This window comes from Medicago sativa, chromosome 1 (genome assembly GCF_051527215.1).
Source record: "Medicago sativa cultivar Bolivia chromosome 1, Bolivia_mono, whole genome shotgun sequence".
NCBI classification, from domain to species: domain Eukaryota; kingdom Viridiplantae; phylum Streptophyta; class Magnoliopsida; order Fabales; family Fabaceae; genus Medicago; species Medicago sativa.
The window spans coordinates 37,163,470-37,179,889 of NC_140749.1; the positions used below are offsets into that span (position 1 = coordinate 37,163,470).

The 16,420-nt window shown below is 34.4% G+C and overlaps 1 protein-coding gene across 2 annotated transcripts; it reads left to right on the plus strand.

The window, feature by feature from the left end:
• The first annotated feature begins 589 nt into the window (after positions 1–589).
• LOC146954721 (serine/threonine-protein kinase CTR1-like) lies at positions 590–14,847 on the plus strand. 2 transcript variants are annotated; one of them, XM_085717996.1, is made up of 17 exons: positions 590–940; positions 1,450–1,776; positions 1,865–2,006; positions 2,280–2,383; positions 4,222–4,427; positions 6,449–6,535; positions 6,720–6,860; positions 6,987–7,027; positions 9,103–9,171; positions 9,323–9,423; positions 9,522–9,606; positions 9,716–9,814; positions 11,123–11,191; positions 11,292–11,423; positions 13,064–13,158; positions 13,459–13,600; positions 14,512–14,847. In XM_085717996.1, exons 1-16 carry the CDS (start codon positions 723–725, stop codon positions 13,532–13,534), a joined length of 1,992 nt encoding a protein of 663 aa, XP_085574122.1. In that variant the 5' UTR covers positions 590–722; the 3' UTR covers positions 13,535–13,600; positions 14,512–14,847. The 2 variants fall into 2 exon arrangements, with proteins under 2 accessions (XP_085574122.1, XP_085574118.1); XM_085717992.1 differs by having other exon boundaries at positions 1,475–1,776.
• Positions 14,848–16,420: the final 1,573 nt, after the last annotated feature.

Genomic DNA, 16,420 nt, shown 5'->3' on the forward strand with positions numbered 1-16,420 from the left:
AGTCACTTTTCATTCTCTTTGTCACTTGAGTCCCTGACATCAATTAAGACCGTTAACTCAGTAAAAAATGTTGAAGTGTCTATTCTGAATGACACATGAATGAATAATTATTGAACCCATTTCAAATTTGAAATGAATGTTTTCATTTATCTTTTTCCTTTTTACATTTATTCTCTATGAGTGATTGAATCATACTCTTTTAAAAAACTTAAATATTGAGACTCGATAACATATTAATTAAAAATAAAGTTAAAATTCATTTTTCCACAAATATTTTAGATGATTTTTTTTTTATCCATTGCAAACGTTGTTAATTTATTCTTCTTTTTTAAATCCATCAAAACAATAACAAAGATGGTGAAGATAAATTTTGTTTTTTATTTTTATAACTGAAACATTTAACGTGAACCATTGGATTGTTTTTTTCGTACGAAGAGAACAAGATACATCAACTTTTGACTGAGGTAACATTTGAAAGTCAATTAACTATTAGATGAAAAAAGTGTGTCTGAGTCAGAGACTATTGTGACAGAGACCATTGTGACGAGGAGAAACAAGACCAAAATGGTGGTGAGCAAGTAGTTAAGTTAAAAGAGGAAAGTTGGGAGTTAAGTTTGCGAAAGAGGAAAGTTGTTTGAGCGAGCTGAGATAGGAAATGTACGGCGGTGGTGAGCGTGAGTGCGAATCTGAGAGCACGATGATGATTATGAAGAACGACGAAGATGAAGAAGACGAAGAAGGTTCTTCTTCTTCTTTCAAGAGCTGGGCAAAGCAAACAGAAGAGAGCTATCAATTGCAGCTCGCACTTGCTCTTCGCATTTCATCTCACTCTGCTTCTTCCTCTCAATCCAATCGCTTCTTGGATTTGGAACCTACCTCCTCTCCTTCTCCTTCTTCTTCTTCTTCCGATTCCCCCCAATCACTTTCACACCGTTTTTGGGTATTTATTCTCTCTTTTACACGCATTTCATTATATTTGATTTGATTTTCCTATCATCGCCTAAACATTCTCGATATTACTTTTGGATAAACAAGTTAATTAAGTGTTTATATTATCCTATAAGTGATTATGTTATGTATAAGCTAGATTGAAGAGTCTTCAGGAAATAAGCTGAAACCAGCTTATGGACTCATCATAAACTATTTCCATAAGCTATCCAAATAATAGTATCTCAATAAGCTCAAATAAGTCAATCCATACAGGTCCTAAAATTTCTTACTAGTACAAGAGTTTTACAAGATACAAACCACGCACCGGTTGTGCTCACTTTTTCTGTGGTATTGTACTTAACAACTAGTTGACTCTGACACAGTTCACTTCACTTTTGATGAGTAATTTTCAAATTTACTTCACAACTGATAATGTAAATTAGCTTTGGAATCATCCATGTACCTTTGAATATTTTCAAGTTTTGTTCATTAATATTTCCTGAACTGGAATTATATCAGGTGTTCATTAATCTTTCCTGACCAGGTAAATGGTTGTTTGCAATACTCTGACAAAGTTCTAGACGGATTTTACCTAATTCATGGGATGGATGCATATACATGGACTATAAGTACCGATATGCAGAATGTTGGTATGATTCCATCATTTGAATCACTAATGTCGGTTAAACCGTGTGATAACTCGTCAGTTGTAGTGGTTGCTATTGACAAATCTAGAGACCCTGCCTTGAGAGAACTGCTAACTGGGGTATTAAGTCTTTCAAGTAACTGGATTACCATCAAAGATGCAACTGATCAGCTTGCAAATCTTGTTTGTAGTAGGATGGGGTGAGTTCACCTCTCTTCATTTTTTCAAAAAAGAAAAACTAACATTAGCATTCACATCTTTTTAACAAGCTTTTATTCTTTTCAATAGGGGAGGATCTTCCGACGAGGAAAATTTAGGTGCGCGCTGGAAGGAATGCTCTGATATTCTTAAAAGCTGTCTACAGTGTATCATTCTTCCAATTGGAAGCTTACCCATTGGCCTTTGTGTCCATCGAGCATTGCTCTTTAAAGTAATATTCAATATCCGATTCGTTATTTTTGACCCATTTTCTGGTCAGAACATTTTTTTTTAATTCAATATCGCTGAGATGAGCTTTTGCAAACAAAAAAAAACGTGTCACTGAGATGATTGCCATTTATCTTCTAGTTTCATATTTTATTGTCTTCATTTCTTAATGATGGATACACCTTGGAGTTTCGAACTGTGAATTTGTTTTTTAGCATGCTGCTGAAGTTTTTGTAAGAGCTCGCATGTGAATATCCTATGATAATTTTAATTGCAGGTGTTAGCGGATTTAATCAACCTACCGTGTCGAATCGCTAAGGGATGCAAGTATTGTAGAAAGGACATGGGTGCTTCTTGTATAGTGCAATTTGGTTCTGACAGGTCAGTTGCATTTGTTAATTATTGAAATTCGAATATGAATATTTTTGAATTATTTGCGACTTTGTGTGTGGGTGGGTCGGGTGGGGGGGTATTTCTAACATAATGTTGAGTTTTCTTCAGAAAGCTAAATAATGCTGATATTATAATTTTTAAATTGTTGTAGTTTTATTAAGTTTGACACATTCATATAAAACTGGCCACATTATACGGAGTTTAATGGACTGGTCACACTGTGAAGCTGTGGGAGTGAGTAATGGAACAGAGATTAATGCAAGAAACCCACACCAATAAAATCATCAATTTGGTTTGCCAGACAGACCTGCCATGGAAGTTACACGCTTGCTAGGAGACCCGCTATGAGATGCACACATGGTTTTTAATGATTTGAAATAGGCATATGTTAGGGTACCTAGAGATATTTTGGGGAAGGACTTAGACAAACAAGATGTTTGTATTGCTTGCTTCAAATATATGTATGAAGAGGCCAAAACTAGTGTAAGAACGCCAAATATAATAAATACAAAAGATACTCTAATAATTGTGGGTGTGCACGAAAGGGTCAACTTTAAACTTGTATTTTTTTAACTAGGTTCTAGACGCACTCACCAAAATGAGCCAAGAATTGGTGCTACTGTCCATGCTTAGCTTAGCTGGAGAGTTGTAAGAGGGGATATATGAAACGTTAGAGATATGGTGACAGGCCTTTGAAACATATGGTGCCTAAGCATAAGTAAAACAGAGTAAATGGAATAGAAGATTTCTAGGAACCCAGTAATTGGATGGAATATAAAGAACAATTTAATTAAGAAAATAAGAAAGAATAGGAGAGAATCTCTCCTCCAAGGGTTTCCCCTTCACAATTTATACATGATAATCCTAATTAATATTCCTAGTTAGCTCCTCATTAGCCTGTATTGTTACTAACTCATAGTATCAAAACTCTTATTATCTTATCTCCTAACAAAGACGGAAGGCGGCGGGGGAAGGAGGAGGACACAGGGCGGGAGTATCTTCTAATAAGAGAGAGATTGAAGGTGGAATTTCATCTTTAGTGGTATTGACTTGTATGTAGAAGACTTGTAGTTGGAGAAAGACGCAGAAGCTTTAACCATAGTCTTGTAATAGTTTTGGCTAAAGGTCTAATATTGTATTGATTGCCATTTTTAAATGGGGGATAGCACTTGTCTACAAGATAGGTGACAGAAGGGTGTGTTTATGAATATTTATGAGGGATTGCAAGCTAATATTGACAGTATTGTCAGTTTGTAATAGTATTTTTTCATTTGCTTGTTTCAAATATTTAGGAGAACTGGAGACAACTCTTACATCAACCATCAATGTTTTCAATTGTTCATTTCTTATATTACATGTAATATGTCTGCAACATGGAATTGATTATCATATTTAAAAACAAATTTCAATTAAAGTAAGAATGTGATAGTATTAGGAATTTACAATGATGTACTTTGGAGTAAAAATCTCAACTGAGTTAGGGGATTATATATACTGAATCACACACTTGCAAACATAAATTACAATACACAGATCAGAGACATGATAGACTCGGTTTCGCCAAGAGATTCAAGACTCAAGAGCCTTGGTCTCTCCTGCCCAATCAATGACTCTCTAATTTCAGGATAACTTAGTCTTGTCTTTTTTTTTATTTCTAGCACAAACTGAATTATACATAAACATATAAACTGCCACAAATAAACATAAAACAGCAACAAGTAACTGCATACAAATAACATACTGACATGGTCAGTTTTGGCCTCTCCTCCATATTATAATCTTTAATAAGAGGTCTAACTGAAGTGAATACATGTACACCTTTCCAGGGAGTATATGATTGATTTAGTAGGAAGGCCCGGGGATACATGCCAACCTGATTCTTCAGTGAATTCTGCATCTTCGATGTTGATCCCTTCTCCATTATGTCATCCAAGGTTCAAGCCAGTTGAAACAGCTGAATATACAAAGACAATGGCCCAATTGTATTTCTTGGACAATCAAGCACTGCATCTTGTGTTTGATACCACGTCAGGTTGTTTCCTTTGCCCTTCTGGATGCCTTTTTTAAATAAAATAATTATCGGGTGCAATTAGAGTATTAAGAAAAGGGAGCTACCTTTTTATTTGCCTTTATACTGAAAACAACTATCTCTTTTTTCCCTTTGTCAGTCTTCATCACCTGGGCTTTTATAGTTATAGATCCGAACTTTCAAATATTGACTTTTGTAGTAAATCTTTGGTTTTCAATGAAATGTTAGAAGTTACCATGTCCACAAAAACGGCAAACCACATGTTACATTACTTTGTTTGGAATATTGCTGTGTTATTTACAACTTCTGGTCCTAATCATAAGAGCTTTTTTTGGTCTCATTTATAAGAAAAAATTACAACTTTAGGATGTATTTATTGCTTATATGACTTTTTTATCCTCATTTAAGATGTTGTCTTTGTAATATTAGTGGGTGTACTTAATGTCTCACAATTTTCCATGAAGGTATGTTTGGAAAAACAATAAAAATTTTACAATAATAAATAAGTTTATTGATTTTGGTTTTTCTTAGTAACTGGGACCAGCGGTAGTATTATAATGTTAAAAGTGTTATTGAGTTTGACTTGCATTAGTTGTACTTGGGTTACTTCTTGATATGTCAATGTAACACTTATTCAGTCTAATTATTTAAATATATTCTACTTAGAAATCTGTAGATTTCTTGCACGAAAAAGTTTTCTTCTTTATTGAAGGCAGAAGGAGTGTTGTTTTGTGTTTTATTATTAGTTTATCCCTCTTAGAATTTTGGGTTGAGCCTAACTCAACCTTACAAAACCGGCTTGTAAGGTGAGGGCTTCCCCCTCTAGTTTATCCCTCTTAGAATTTTGGGTCGAGCCTAACTCAACCTTACAAAACCGGCTTGTAAGGCGAGCAGGGACGGATGTATGGCCAAGCATGTGTGGGCTTGTGCCTTCACAAAGTTTTTAAAAACCTTTTTTTTTAGTAGTATAATATACCAATAGTTAACAATTTGATCACATAGCCCACACTTATCATATATCATCTTTCTCTTCGCCCACACCTATCATCATATATATCTTAAATCATTTTTTGATAATATGAATCAGATGCGAAATCGGATGGGAGATGACTGGTTAAATGATTGTTTAATTATTTATATAGAGGGAAATATTTTTATTGATATTGAAAATGAGAAAATCATTCAATATTTCTAGAATATGAAAAATCATAGAGGACAATTTTGATGGGTATTTATGCTTTTGAAAACGAAATGTAACATGTATATAATGCTACAAATTTTTAATATATGGTGCCCCCACTATTCAAAATTCCTGGATCCGTCACTGAAGGCGAGGGCTCCCCCAATTTATAAACATATGTTCAGGCATTAACTCATTCAATGTGGGACTTTTAACACCCCCACCGTCCAGGAGTGGATATCTAGAGCGTGATCCGAGTGACCCGATAGTGGTAACCTGATAGCACGTGGCACAACGGATCTTAAATAGACTCTGATACCATCTTAGAATTTTGGGTTGTGCCTAACTCAACCTTTCAAATTGGCTTGTTGGTGAGGACCACTTATAAACATATGTTCGTACCTTATCTCATCAAATGTGGGACTCTCAACAATTCCTTTTGTTGTGGGTGTTTTGTTGAGGAAATTTCCTAGTAGTTTTGTGGCTATTGTGGTGGTTTCTTTGTCTATAATTTTTCCTTGCATTGTGTTTGTTTTGTGCTTTCCTACAGGCATTTTATGTTGTAATCCTTTGATTGCGTCTGTGCGTGCACGCTCTTTGGTCATTTTGGTATTACTATTCTGTTGCTTGGTGTTTTCTGTGTTATTTTATATTTGTTGCTTCTGCCATATCAGTTTAAAACCTTGCGTGATATTGATATTGTTCATGCAGCGTGATCCTTGATACGGCATAGGAAGAAAAAATAATTTAGAATATATAAAGGTTAATGATAAATATCAAAAGTTTAACATGGTATCTGTCCCCAGTTATATACCTCTAAATTTGCTGATTTTCATCATGACAGGAGGTACTGTTGATTGTAGGGACAAAGTGGATCTTCAGCAAACTGAAATGTTTGGTGCAAACTATGCTGGTGGGAACAACCATATAGGTGCGTTCAGTAATATTGAATTGTCTATTCTATCAATAAAAGGATTCTCATGAGCAGATTATACCTTCTGATACTTAATATGCCTAATTTGTTTCTTTAATAAATAAGCTCAAATACTCTGCATTCTCTGTTTTCTGTCTTAATGGCGCTGGATTCTCCTAATTTGATATGCCATCTCATTTAGGTCCTGGTACCGAGGAACACGTGTCTTTCAATGAAGCAAACCAATCAGTAGTGAATTATTCGAGTCATGAAGTTGACCTTGAGGAGGAGGATCTGGACATTCCGTGGAGTGAACTTATTTTGAAGGAGAACATTGGGACAGGTACTATTTGAAACCTTGTACAAGATATATAGAGTAAAAAATTTCTGATTCTACCCATGCAGTCTTTGTCTTAGAGAAAATCTAATATGAAACAGTAAAATAAGAGCAACAATAACTGTTTTTCAGGGTCATTTGGAACTGTACTTCGTGCGGACTGGCGTGGCTCTGTAAGCATTTATTTCTTCAAGTATCTACTTATTCGTCTGTCCTCATTATAAGGATATCAACATTCATGCTGTTGCTGTCATTCATTGTTGTTAGAAAAATTGATGAATTAGAATGACTGAGTGCTGTTAGTGTTCCTATCTCCATATTTTATATACTGAAAGATAAAACACGTCATAGGAGGGATGCGCCCAGCTTTATAAAATGCTCCCTCTTGTCCTTTTATAAGAGAAATGGGTCAACAAAAGTTGATGTATTTAGTTCATAATATGGACTAAATACATCAACTTTTGTTGACCCATTGTCTCTTATAAAAAGGACCAGAGGGAGTATAACAATAGAGTAAATTTCACTCTTTCCCATGAGAGAGGTTTGAATTACACTCCCATATCCTCTTGTGTTAAAGTGTACACTTTCCTCCCTTGAGAAGTAAATATACAGAGTAAATTATACTATCCTCTGCTAAGAGATGCCTGAATTACACTCTACTCCCTTTAGAGTTAAATATGTATGAAATTTTAACCAATTTTAGCATATATGGATGTTTTTATAATAGCAATTCATTCTAAACCACAATTTACTGTTAAAGTATTGCTTCATAAATACATATTTTTATATGCACACTTTTCTTGTATTGCTTCATAGTTTCTAATAGGGTTTAAAACTATATGTTAATGATATTGTGAATCAAAAATAGAGAAAAACATGCATTTTAGAAGTTTGATAATTATATTAAAATTGACCAAGTGTTTATCAAGGCAGGGGAGTGTAGATTTTAACATAAGAGGGGAAGAGAATGTGATTCAATCATCTTTCAGGGGAGGATAGTGTAATTTTCTTTAGTATACTTTGCATAAGAGGGGAGGGGCGTGTATATTTTAACCTATGAGGGGAGGGTAGTGTAATTTACTCTAGATAATAATCAAATTTATCTTGCGGGGGCAGGTTCTCCCATTCATCTATGAATAGATTTTCCATTGTATACACGAATTCAAACGTTACCTTTGCCATTGCTTGGTATATTTAGACTAGATCAAGTAACAACACTTCAACTTGGTCTTCTCACTTCTCTGATAAATGGAGTCGCTTTCAACAAGAACATGCTCGCTATATGTCGATCTCCTAGGAGATCAAAACAGTTAACATCGAGAAGTCCTTAGTAGAAGCATGTCCATGGAATGACCTCTATACCAAAGACAACAATGCAAACTAGGTAAATAACATCGTGAGAATATCCTAAGAAAGTTCACTGGAGAGAATGAGTATCCAACTAAGAGATTCGAGAACGAACTTTTCAATATAAAGCATGTGCGATAAAAGAAATCTAGGAGGAAGAGGAAATGAGGATTGCGATGGAAAGAGGATAAAGTAGGGATTTGACCATCTATATACCAAAAGAAGGTAGACTATCAATTTTTTAACATTGCTGTAGAAGCTGCAACAATTTGAAAGGGTTTCGAGACTCCTGTTTGAAACAAAAGAGCCTGGGCAACTTGAAGCAAGTGTCTGATTTTTCTTTCTGCCTCCATATTTTGTTGAGAAGTGATGATACAAGGTGTTTCATGTATGATGCTGATGCTTTTGCATGGATGTGTAAGGCAATGTAGCATGAGAGTAATCATCTAGAGTATCCTAACATAACAATTAACATACTGACATTTGCCATTAAAAATAATAAAAATAAAGAAAAAAAAAACCTAGAGTGTACAAGTGAACAAGTAAAAAAATGAGATGCAATTCCATTTATTAACTCTAGGTGGATAATTTCCTTGGTGGTGTTTACTGTTTAGAAAACTAACAAGACTCACTATTTTAAACAAAAGAGGTCTCCAAAATAGGATACAACTTCAAGGTATTTAGGAGAGGATGTCCAGGATGACAATGTAGATGAAGAAAAAACAAATGCAAAGAAATGAAACGACTATGGTTCTTGAACTGCTGACTCCAAAAGCGAAGAAAGAATAAATTACCATTGTGACAATTAATATTCCTTTTTAGATGTTTTTATGCTGTCCTTTCTGCGTTGGTTGAGGTTATAGGGTACAATCCGATAACCAAATACTGTGTTACCCTTCAGGATGTTGCTGTGAAGATACTTAAGGTGCAAGGTTTTGATTCCGGACGATTTGAAGAGTTTCTAAAGGAGGTATACACTATTATTTTTATTCATGTTCTTTCTTAGTTGTTTTTTTTTTCTTTTTCAGATTGAGGCCTGGGAATGGTTTTATATTATATTTTCATATATTCATTTTTTTGTCTTCATTGATTTTACTTCAGTATCCCAGTTTATTTCATAGGTCACACTCATGAAGCGTCTACGTCATCCAAACATTGTACTTCTAATGGGCGCTGTTATCCAACCACCAAAATTATCAATAGTAACAGAATATTTATCAAGGTAAAATAATTTCCTGACACAATCATCACTTTTTTTGGTTAAAAATAATTTTAGGCTGAATGTTTTATTCTTAACCAAATGGTCTCCTTGAATTGCAGAGGAAGCTTGTATGAACTTCTGCAGATGCCAGGTGTTGGTTCCTCAATCAGTGAGAAGCGTCGTTTAAGTATGGCATATGACGTGGTATGTCTTCATTGATCACGACTGTCAGTCTTACAATTTCTGACTTTTTTGTCATCAGACAGAAAGTACTACTTTCACTAAGACTTTGAGATGTGATATGTTTGTCTAGGCAAGTGGAATGAATTATCTTCATCAAATGAAACCTCCCATTGTTCATAGAGATTTGAAGTCTCCAAATCTTTTGGTTGATGATTCATACACTGTTAAGGTAACTGTTAGAAAATCTGTATGTGAGAATGCTATCTTTACGTGAGAATAAAAGGAATAGTTACTGGCCATTAGATCAAAAATAAACGGTTGAGATTAAAAAATCTCTTTTAAGCAACAAATGTGTGTCTCCCTATTCTATTATTTCTCTTCAACCCATTGATCCATCTTCTTCCCACCTTCATCTCCTTTCTTCCCTTTAGATACAATTTGAAATTGAATTGCCGATTGGAGAATCCATAAAAATTATCAATTTTAGTTATTGGTAAATATCATCAATACAAATAAGAAATAACTTTCAAGTCTGTTATTATGGGAGATTATCGATCGATAATCTATAATAATTTTCGTTATCAGAAAGAGAGGTAAATGGGCGTGGGTGGAAGAAGATCGGTCGAAGATGAAAAGATCAATAGGTTGAATAGAAATAATAGAATAGGGATATGTGTGACTTGCCTAAATGAGCTTTTTTAATTTCAACCATCTATTTTTGATCTAATGGTCAATAAGTCTTCCTTTCATTCTCACATAAAGATATCATTCTCACTACAAATGTCCTCATAAAGAGATTAATTAGAATAGACTGACGGTGTAAAACAACTTTACACAATCAACCAATTAGACACATCATTATTGATTGTGGGTGATTTTAATTGGTTGATTGTGTAAAGTTGTTTTACACCATCAGTATATTCTAGTTAATCTCTTCTGAATACTATTAATTGAATTCATTGTAAAGAGGTTTTTGTGCTTATTTATGCTAATAACTAGTTGCTTAGAATAGAGCTAGCTTCCTGGAAGAAAATTTGTCTTTATAAAAGGAAACAAGGGGAGAAAATTGTACACAGAAATAAACTGTCGTAAAACTGAGTCTTTGAACTTGAGCGAGCAATTACATTCTCCATATCTTGCTCCTCCATGACCAGTTTTCCACCTAGAAAACATACAATAACCTGATGTTTACTTTCTATGAATATTTGGGCCTACAAAATGAGCATTTGCGTTCAATTCTGCCCTTCCTAATAGTAGTCCTCTTCCATACAGTTTTAAGATTTTGTGGAACAGGATCTAGGCCTGCAATTTATACCAGCAGCCTTACACCCAAGCTTTTCTATCTCGTTGAGAAGATTTAGGAAAGTCAAAATTAATAGGGAAAAATGAACTGTAATATTTCGATAGAGTGCACTCCTTAAAAAGGTTTTGCCTAGAATAATTATTCCTTGTACAATCTCCTTGCATGCGTTTATGGATATATGGATCTTCAGATTATGGTGTATCGACATTCATTTTGTTTATAATATCAACTCAGGTATGTGACTTTGGCCTTTCACGTACAAAGGCAAATACATATCTTTCATCTAAAACAGCTGCTGGAACTGTAAGTTCTACTCCTCAACTGAAAAGCGTTAGTTTTTTTTTTTTTTTCCAACTTTTTCTTATGTAAAATAACTCTTTGATGGTTTCAAACTCTAAATCAGCCTGAATGGATGGCACCAGAAGTCATCAAAGGTGAACTATCAAATGAAAAATGCGATGTATTCAGCTTTGGTGTAATCTTGTGGGAACTGGTGACCCTTCAACAACCATGGAGGCAGTTAAATCCTTCACAGGTTATTTTCCATATCATGATGCTTTGGATTGTAAGCTAATCTCTAGAATACCATGAGAAAGATATTGTTCCTCTTTTTGAGCGCTGATTTTGGAGATATATATAATTATTTTTTTTTGACAATTGATTTTGGAAATTTGATTTTGTTACTCTTTGTCCCTCTGTTCGTTTTTAAACTCACATTTGAAGGAAAATTTTGTTCCTGTTTAATTATCGTTTTCAAAGCTCAATGCAACATTAATTATTGGTTTGTGAATAATACCCTTGGCTATTTATTACTGAGAGAGAAATAGATGGAATTAGATAATAAATTATTAAGGGTAATATAGGTAAAATATAAATAATGGTGTCAAAAGTAACTGTTAAAGAGTCCCACATCGGATAAGAGATTGTCTAACAATGTGTTTATATGTGGGGGCAATCTTCACCTCAGAAGCTGGTTTTGTGGGTTGTGTTAGACCCAACCACAATTTCTAAGATGGTATCAGAGCCTCCTCCAAAATTATTCGTTGGGCCACCTGCTATCAGGTTTCCGCTATCGGGCCACCCACCATTTATATTCATGCTCCAAATGTCCAGTCCTGGGCGTATGTTAAAAGAGTCCCACATCGGATAAGAGATGATAACTAATACTATTTGGTATCTCCAATATAAACCCCTCCACATGAAGGAGTGTATGATACTAAGAGGGAATCGAACACTTAGTGATATAATAGATGAATCCTAGTAGGAGAGAGGTCCCAAGTGAGACACATTGGCCCTGAGAGCTGGTACATGTAGAAGACAATGTTCTTTACTTAGTATTTTTACCATGAAAAACAAAAAGCTAGTTTCATGTGTCTGGTTCTGCATGGAGCACAGGGTTGTGAGCTAGATAAACGGTAGTTTGATTATCACAATTCACGTAGAAAATCTCAGGAGTGGCATAAACAAGAGAGGTCCTATCTCTGCTTGACTGGGCAACCACATACTGTTTCCTGGACTACCGAGGACAAAAGGAAGACACAAGCACCTGAATTTGAGCAGTGGTAATCACTCATCATGGTCAGAAGCTCACTCTGCATTACAGTAAGCATGAAAGGCTAAAGGCTGCGAGCAATACGAGAGTCCGGATGCATTTGTTTTGAAGGCTGTCCATTGTGATTCCAGTGATTGGGACAAGATTTGGCACACTCTGTTGACTTAGTAGCTGATAATATATAACATGCTGTAATGTACCAACAACTCATCTTTCGACATCTGGATCAATTATATGATCAGCCCTTCTTTTGATAGTTGGACGCATGGAGCCCCTTCAATTATATAAGTAGCGTTGTTCCACTGATTTTTCTTTTTGCTTTGTTATATGTTATATGTTTTGTAATTTCTGAAGAGGATTCCTTCTCCTTTGTTCTATTCGTAATATTTTTCCTTTCATCTTAATAAATTTTCTCTTTTTATACGGAAAGGTTAAATCTAAACTAATGTTTTCACTGATCCTTATATTGTGATTCACCCAAATTAAAATTTGATGGCCAAGGTTGTATGTTAGTTATCTCCTCTGGTTGAGCTCCTTCCTCACTGTCCCGTCTGTGCATAGATCATTACTTTTAATGTGCACCAAATGCCTTTTGATTTGACATCCAAATATCATTGGTATAGGTTGTTGCAGCTGTTGGTTTTATGGGCAAAAGGCTAGAAATTCCGAGGCATGTGAATCCTCAAGTGGCTGCCTTAATTGAGCTCTGCTGGTCTACGTAAGTAAATTAAATTATTAATTTAATTCTTTTGTTTTTTAATAGATGAAGTTTTAAGCTTGGTGGTGATTGTCTCATCCTACATTCAGAGTTATGCCATTGGCTCAATGAGACCTTATAGAGACACATACAGACAACTCATTAACAATGGCTGTGGTGGGATTCGAATCCCACCAAGGAGACTCTAACCAGTTATGCCAACCATTGGCCAACTAATTATAATGTGGTTCAATAGGTTCCTGCATTTTTTGTAATACATTGCCATATGGTTGAATCTGAAACAATAGTTTCTTACTGTAGGGAACCAAGGAGGCGGCCTTCTTTCTCCTACATTATGAAATGTTTGCAGCAAATAATTGCCAATGCTAAAGTGTGAATAAGTTCATACAGATGATAAATAGCAATATTGAACAATATTATACTTGGATTACAGTTTATTCAGGTGCGTCTTAATTTGAATTTATCTAAGTGCAGCATTGTTTTACTTATTTTTGTTTAATGTGGTACACTCATAATTCCAAATTTAGAAACATTTCTGAACATAGCTTGCAATAGATGTGCAAATAGATTGATCTATTCATGATTTACTTGGCTTAAATCTTCAAATCTAGCCTGAACTTAGCTTATTTATCAATGGGAAAATTGAGTATGGTTGAAATATTATACAACATCGTTAATTTCCCAGCTCTTGTTCCTTTTGGGTCAAACATATTAGACCAATTAGACATTTAGGAAATTCACCCAACGGAAATTGACAGCTGGAATAGTTAACCCAGGAAGAAATTGGTTAGTAAAATCAATTAAGTGGTTCACCTTCATGGACCAATGTTGTTAAATGGGCAGCCATGGCAGAATGGAGTGACAGATATTTTGACAACCATCCTAGCTATTCGTGAAGGGATGCCCGCAATGCGTGTTCATATGGTAGATTTTTGACCACCTGTTATTCCGCAATCTGCCATCAAAAACATTATCATTGACTAACCTGCCAATAGTATTTCTTGCTGGGTCTAACATATTGACTAAAAGAATCACTGAAAAACACAAGGGTGGTGAATTGTGTTTCTATCAGAAGATTCTATTTTTAGCAAACTAGTTGCAGGCTTCCTCTGAATTCCCAACCAAAGCCTAGGGTAGTGATAGTCCTAACTCCTAAGCCAAGCAATATATAATTTTTCTAGATGTCAAAAACGAAAATCCTCAACTAACAATGAAAATCCTTGATGCTATACTAAAGTACTAAAAAACCACCCCCCGTTTTGCATAAAATTTCGTGTAAAAATATACTGGTATACCTTAATTGATGGTTAAGCTTGTAGTGTATATTGCTGATTGTTTCTGTTTGGTTGACAGAATCTTGCTGAAGAGCTGAATTACTCTGGTGGTGGTTGATAGAGCAGCAGCCTACCTTTTAATGTTATATATAATATACATATCATTACTCACAATGTCATATTCTATATATACCTTTTAATGTTATATATAATATACATATCATTACTCACAATGTCATATTCTATATTATATACTATTTCATTTGGCTGTATATATAATGATCATATCTTGCTTCGGGATTTGTAATTCTTTTTACCATTCTTTTTGAAATGCAATTTTTTCTCAACATTGTCATTACAACGGGAAGATGTGTAGATAAGCGCTCTCAGTAATATTTTAACTACTTATTGTCAATTCTTCCCTCTCCCAACTTTATGCACCCCCCATCATTTCTTAACTATACCTTTGCTTGACTGACTAGTAATTGTTGTTTATTTATTTTGCATGCAACCTTGTTCTTTATGTCTCACTAGGAGCCATTTGAGAATATTTGATTGGTGAAATAATAGGCGTTTAGAAAATTTGTTTTATATAATCTTCAAATGCTGCCTGTTCTTGAGGGTGAGAGACGATGGCTAATGAAACCATCAATAATCACTCCAATTCCTTTAGCTCAATTTCACTATTAAAACTGCTGTTGATAAAATGTATCGGAACAAGGCATTTAATCAATGAAACTATCAATGATAAACGTATTAGAAAGACAAATTAATCCCTAAGTCCTTTACTTTTATGTTTACCTGTGGTTTAAAAAATATGGGGAGAATTAGGTAGCATATCATCTCCACCGTTTAGTTTGATCCTAATTTAATGCTCTCATCTCATTATAAAAATCTTCTCTCACTTGATACAGCCTCTATATTTTTGGAAATGAAAAGTTTTTTTCATTGTGTACTTCGGATATGACTTTCTAATATTCATTCCACTACTTGTTGGATACTTAAAAAACCACATAGCAATTACCCAGAATTTAGTTAACTATAAAAATGAATAAATAAAAAGTATATTAAAAAAATCAACAAAAGACATGTTTTCGATAATCTTGCAAAATAAACGTAAAACATCAAAACAAAATTATTTAACTAAATTATAATATGACCAGATAGTTAAAAACTTACTACCATTGTTCCATTTAACTACCATTGTTCCATTTAAGTATTGTACATAAACAAAGAAAGCAATGCCGACTTATTGAGTGGGTGATTGGTTTGATGCGTAAATTTCAATCTTTCCTAACTTCAACTTGGTTTGAAACCAGGCATTGAGAAAGATCAGAAACCAAAGAATTATTTCTTTTTTTAATGAAACTTATTATCGCTTCTCGGTGAAACCTTTTGAGAGTTTATTATCTCATTGTATCTACTTCTCTCTATTGAATAAATAAGAGCATTATTAATTAAAAATAGTGAACTTTAAAATAAAAGAGAAACAGTAACAAAAAATCTCAAAAAAATATACGTTAGAAAAACAAAGAGAGTACGGTATATAATATTATATTTGAACATAAATTCAAGTGAGAATTACACAGTCCTTGGGTTTTGGTTAATTGTCACACACTTGCCCTTTGATTTTTCACAAGACACTCAAGTTAATTTTGCCCAGTATATGTTACCCTGAATATAAAATACTTGCATCATTCTAATACTTGAGCAAAGGAGTAATGATGCAAGGAAATATTTTCGATGTTTCTTCACACCAAAAAGCTAAAATCGTAAAGGGAGCATGCTCAACGATTAAATCCCCTCATATTTGCTTTAAATTCCCTTCACCAAATAGAGCTTCAATCAATTGGAAACATCCTTGTTAGTCAGTCAACCCTTAGGTCACCTTGACCAAATAAAACCCTCCATTAAACCTGTTACCTCAGCAAACACAACACCACATATTGACCTTTCATGGCAACACTCCCTCTGCCACCTAGTCTGGC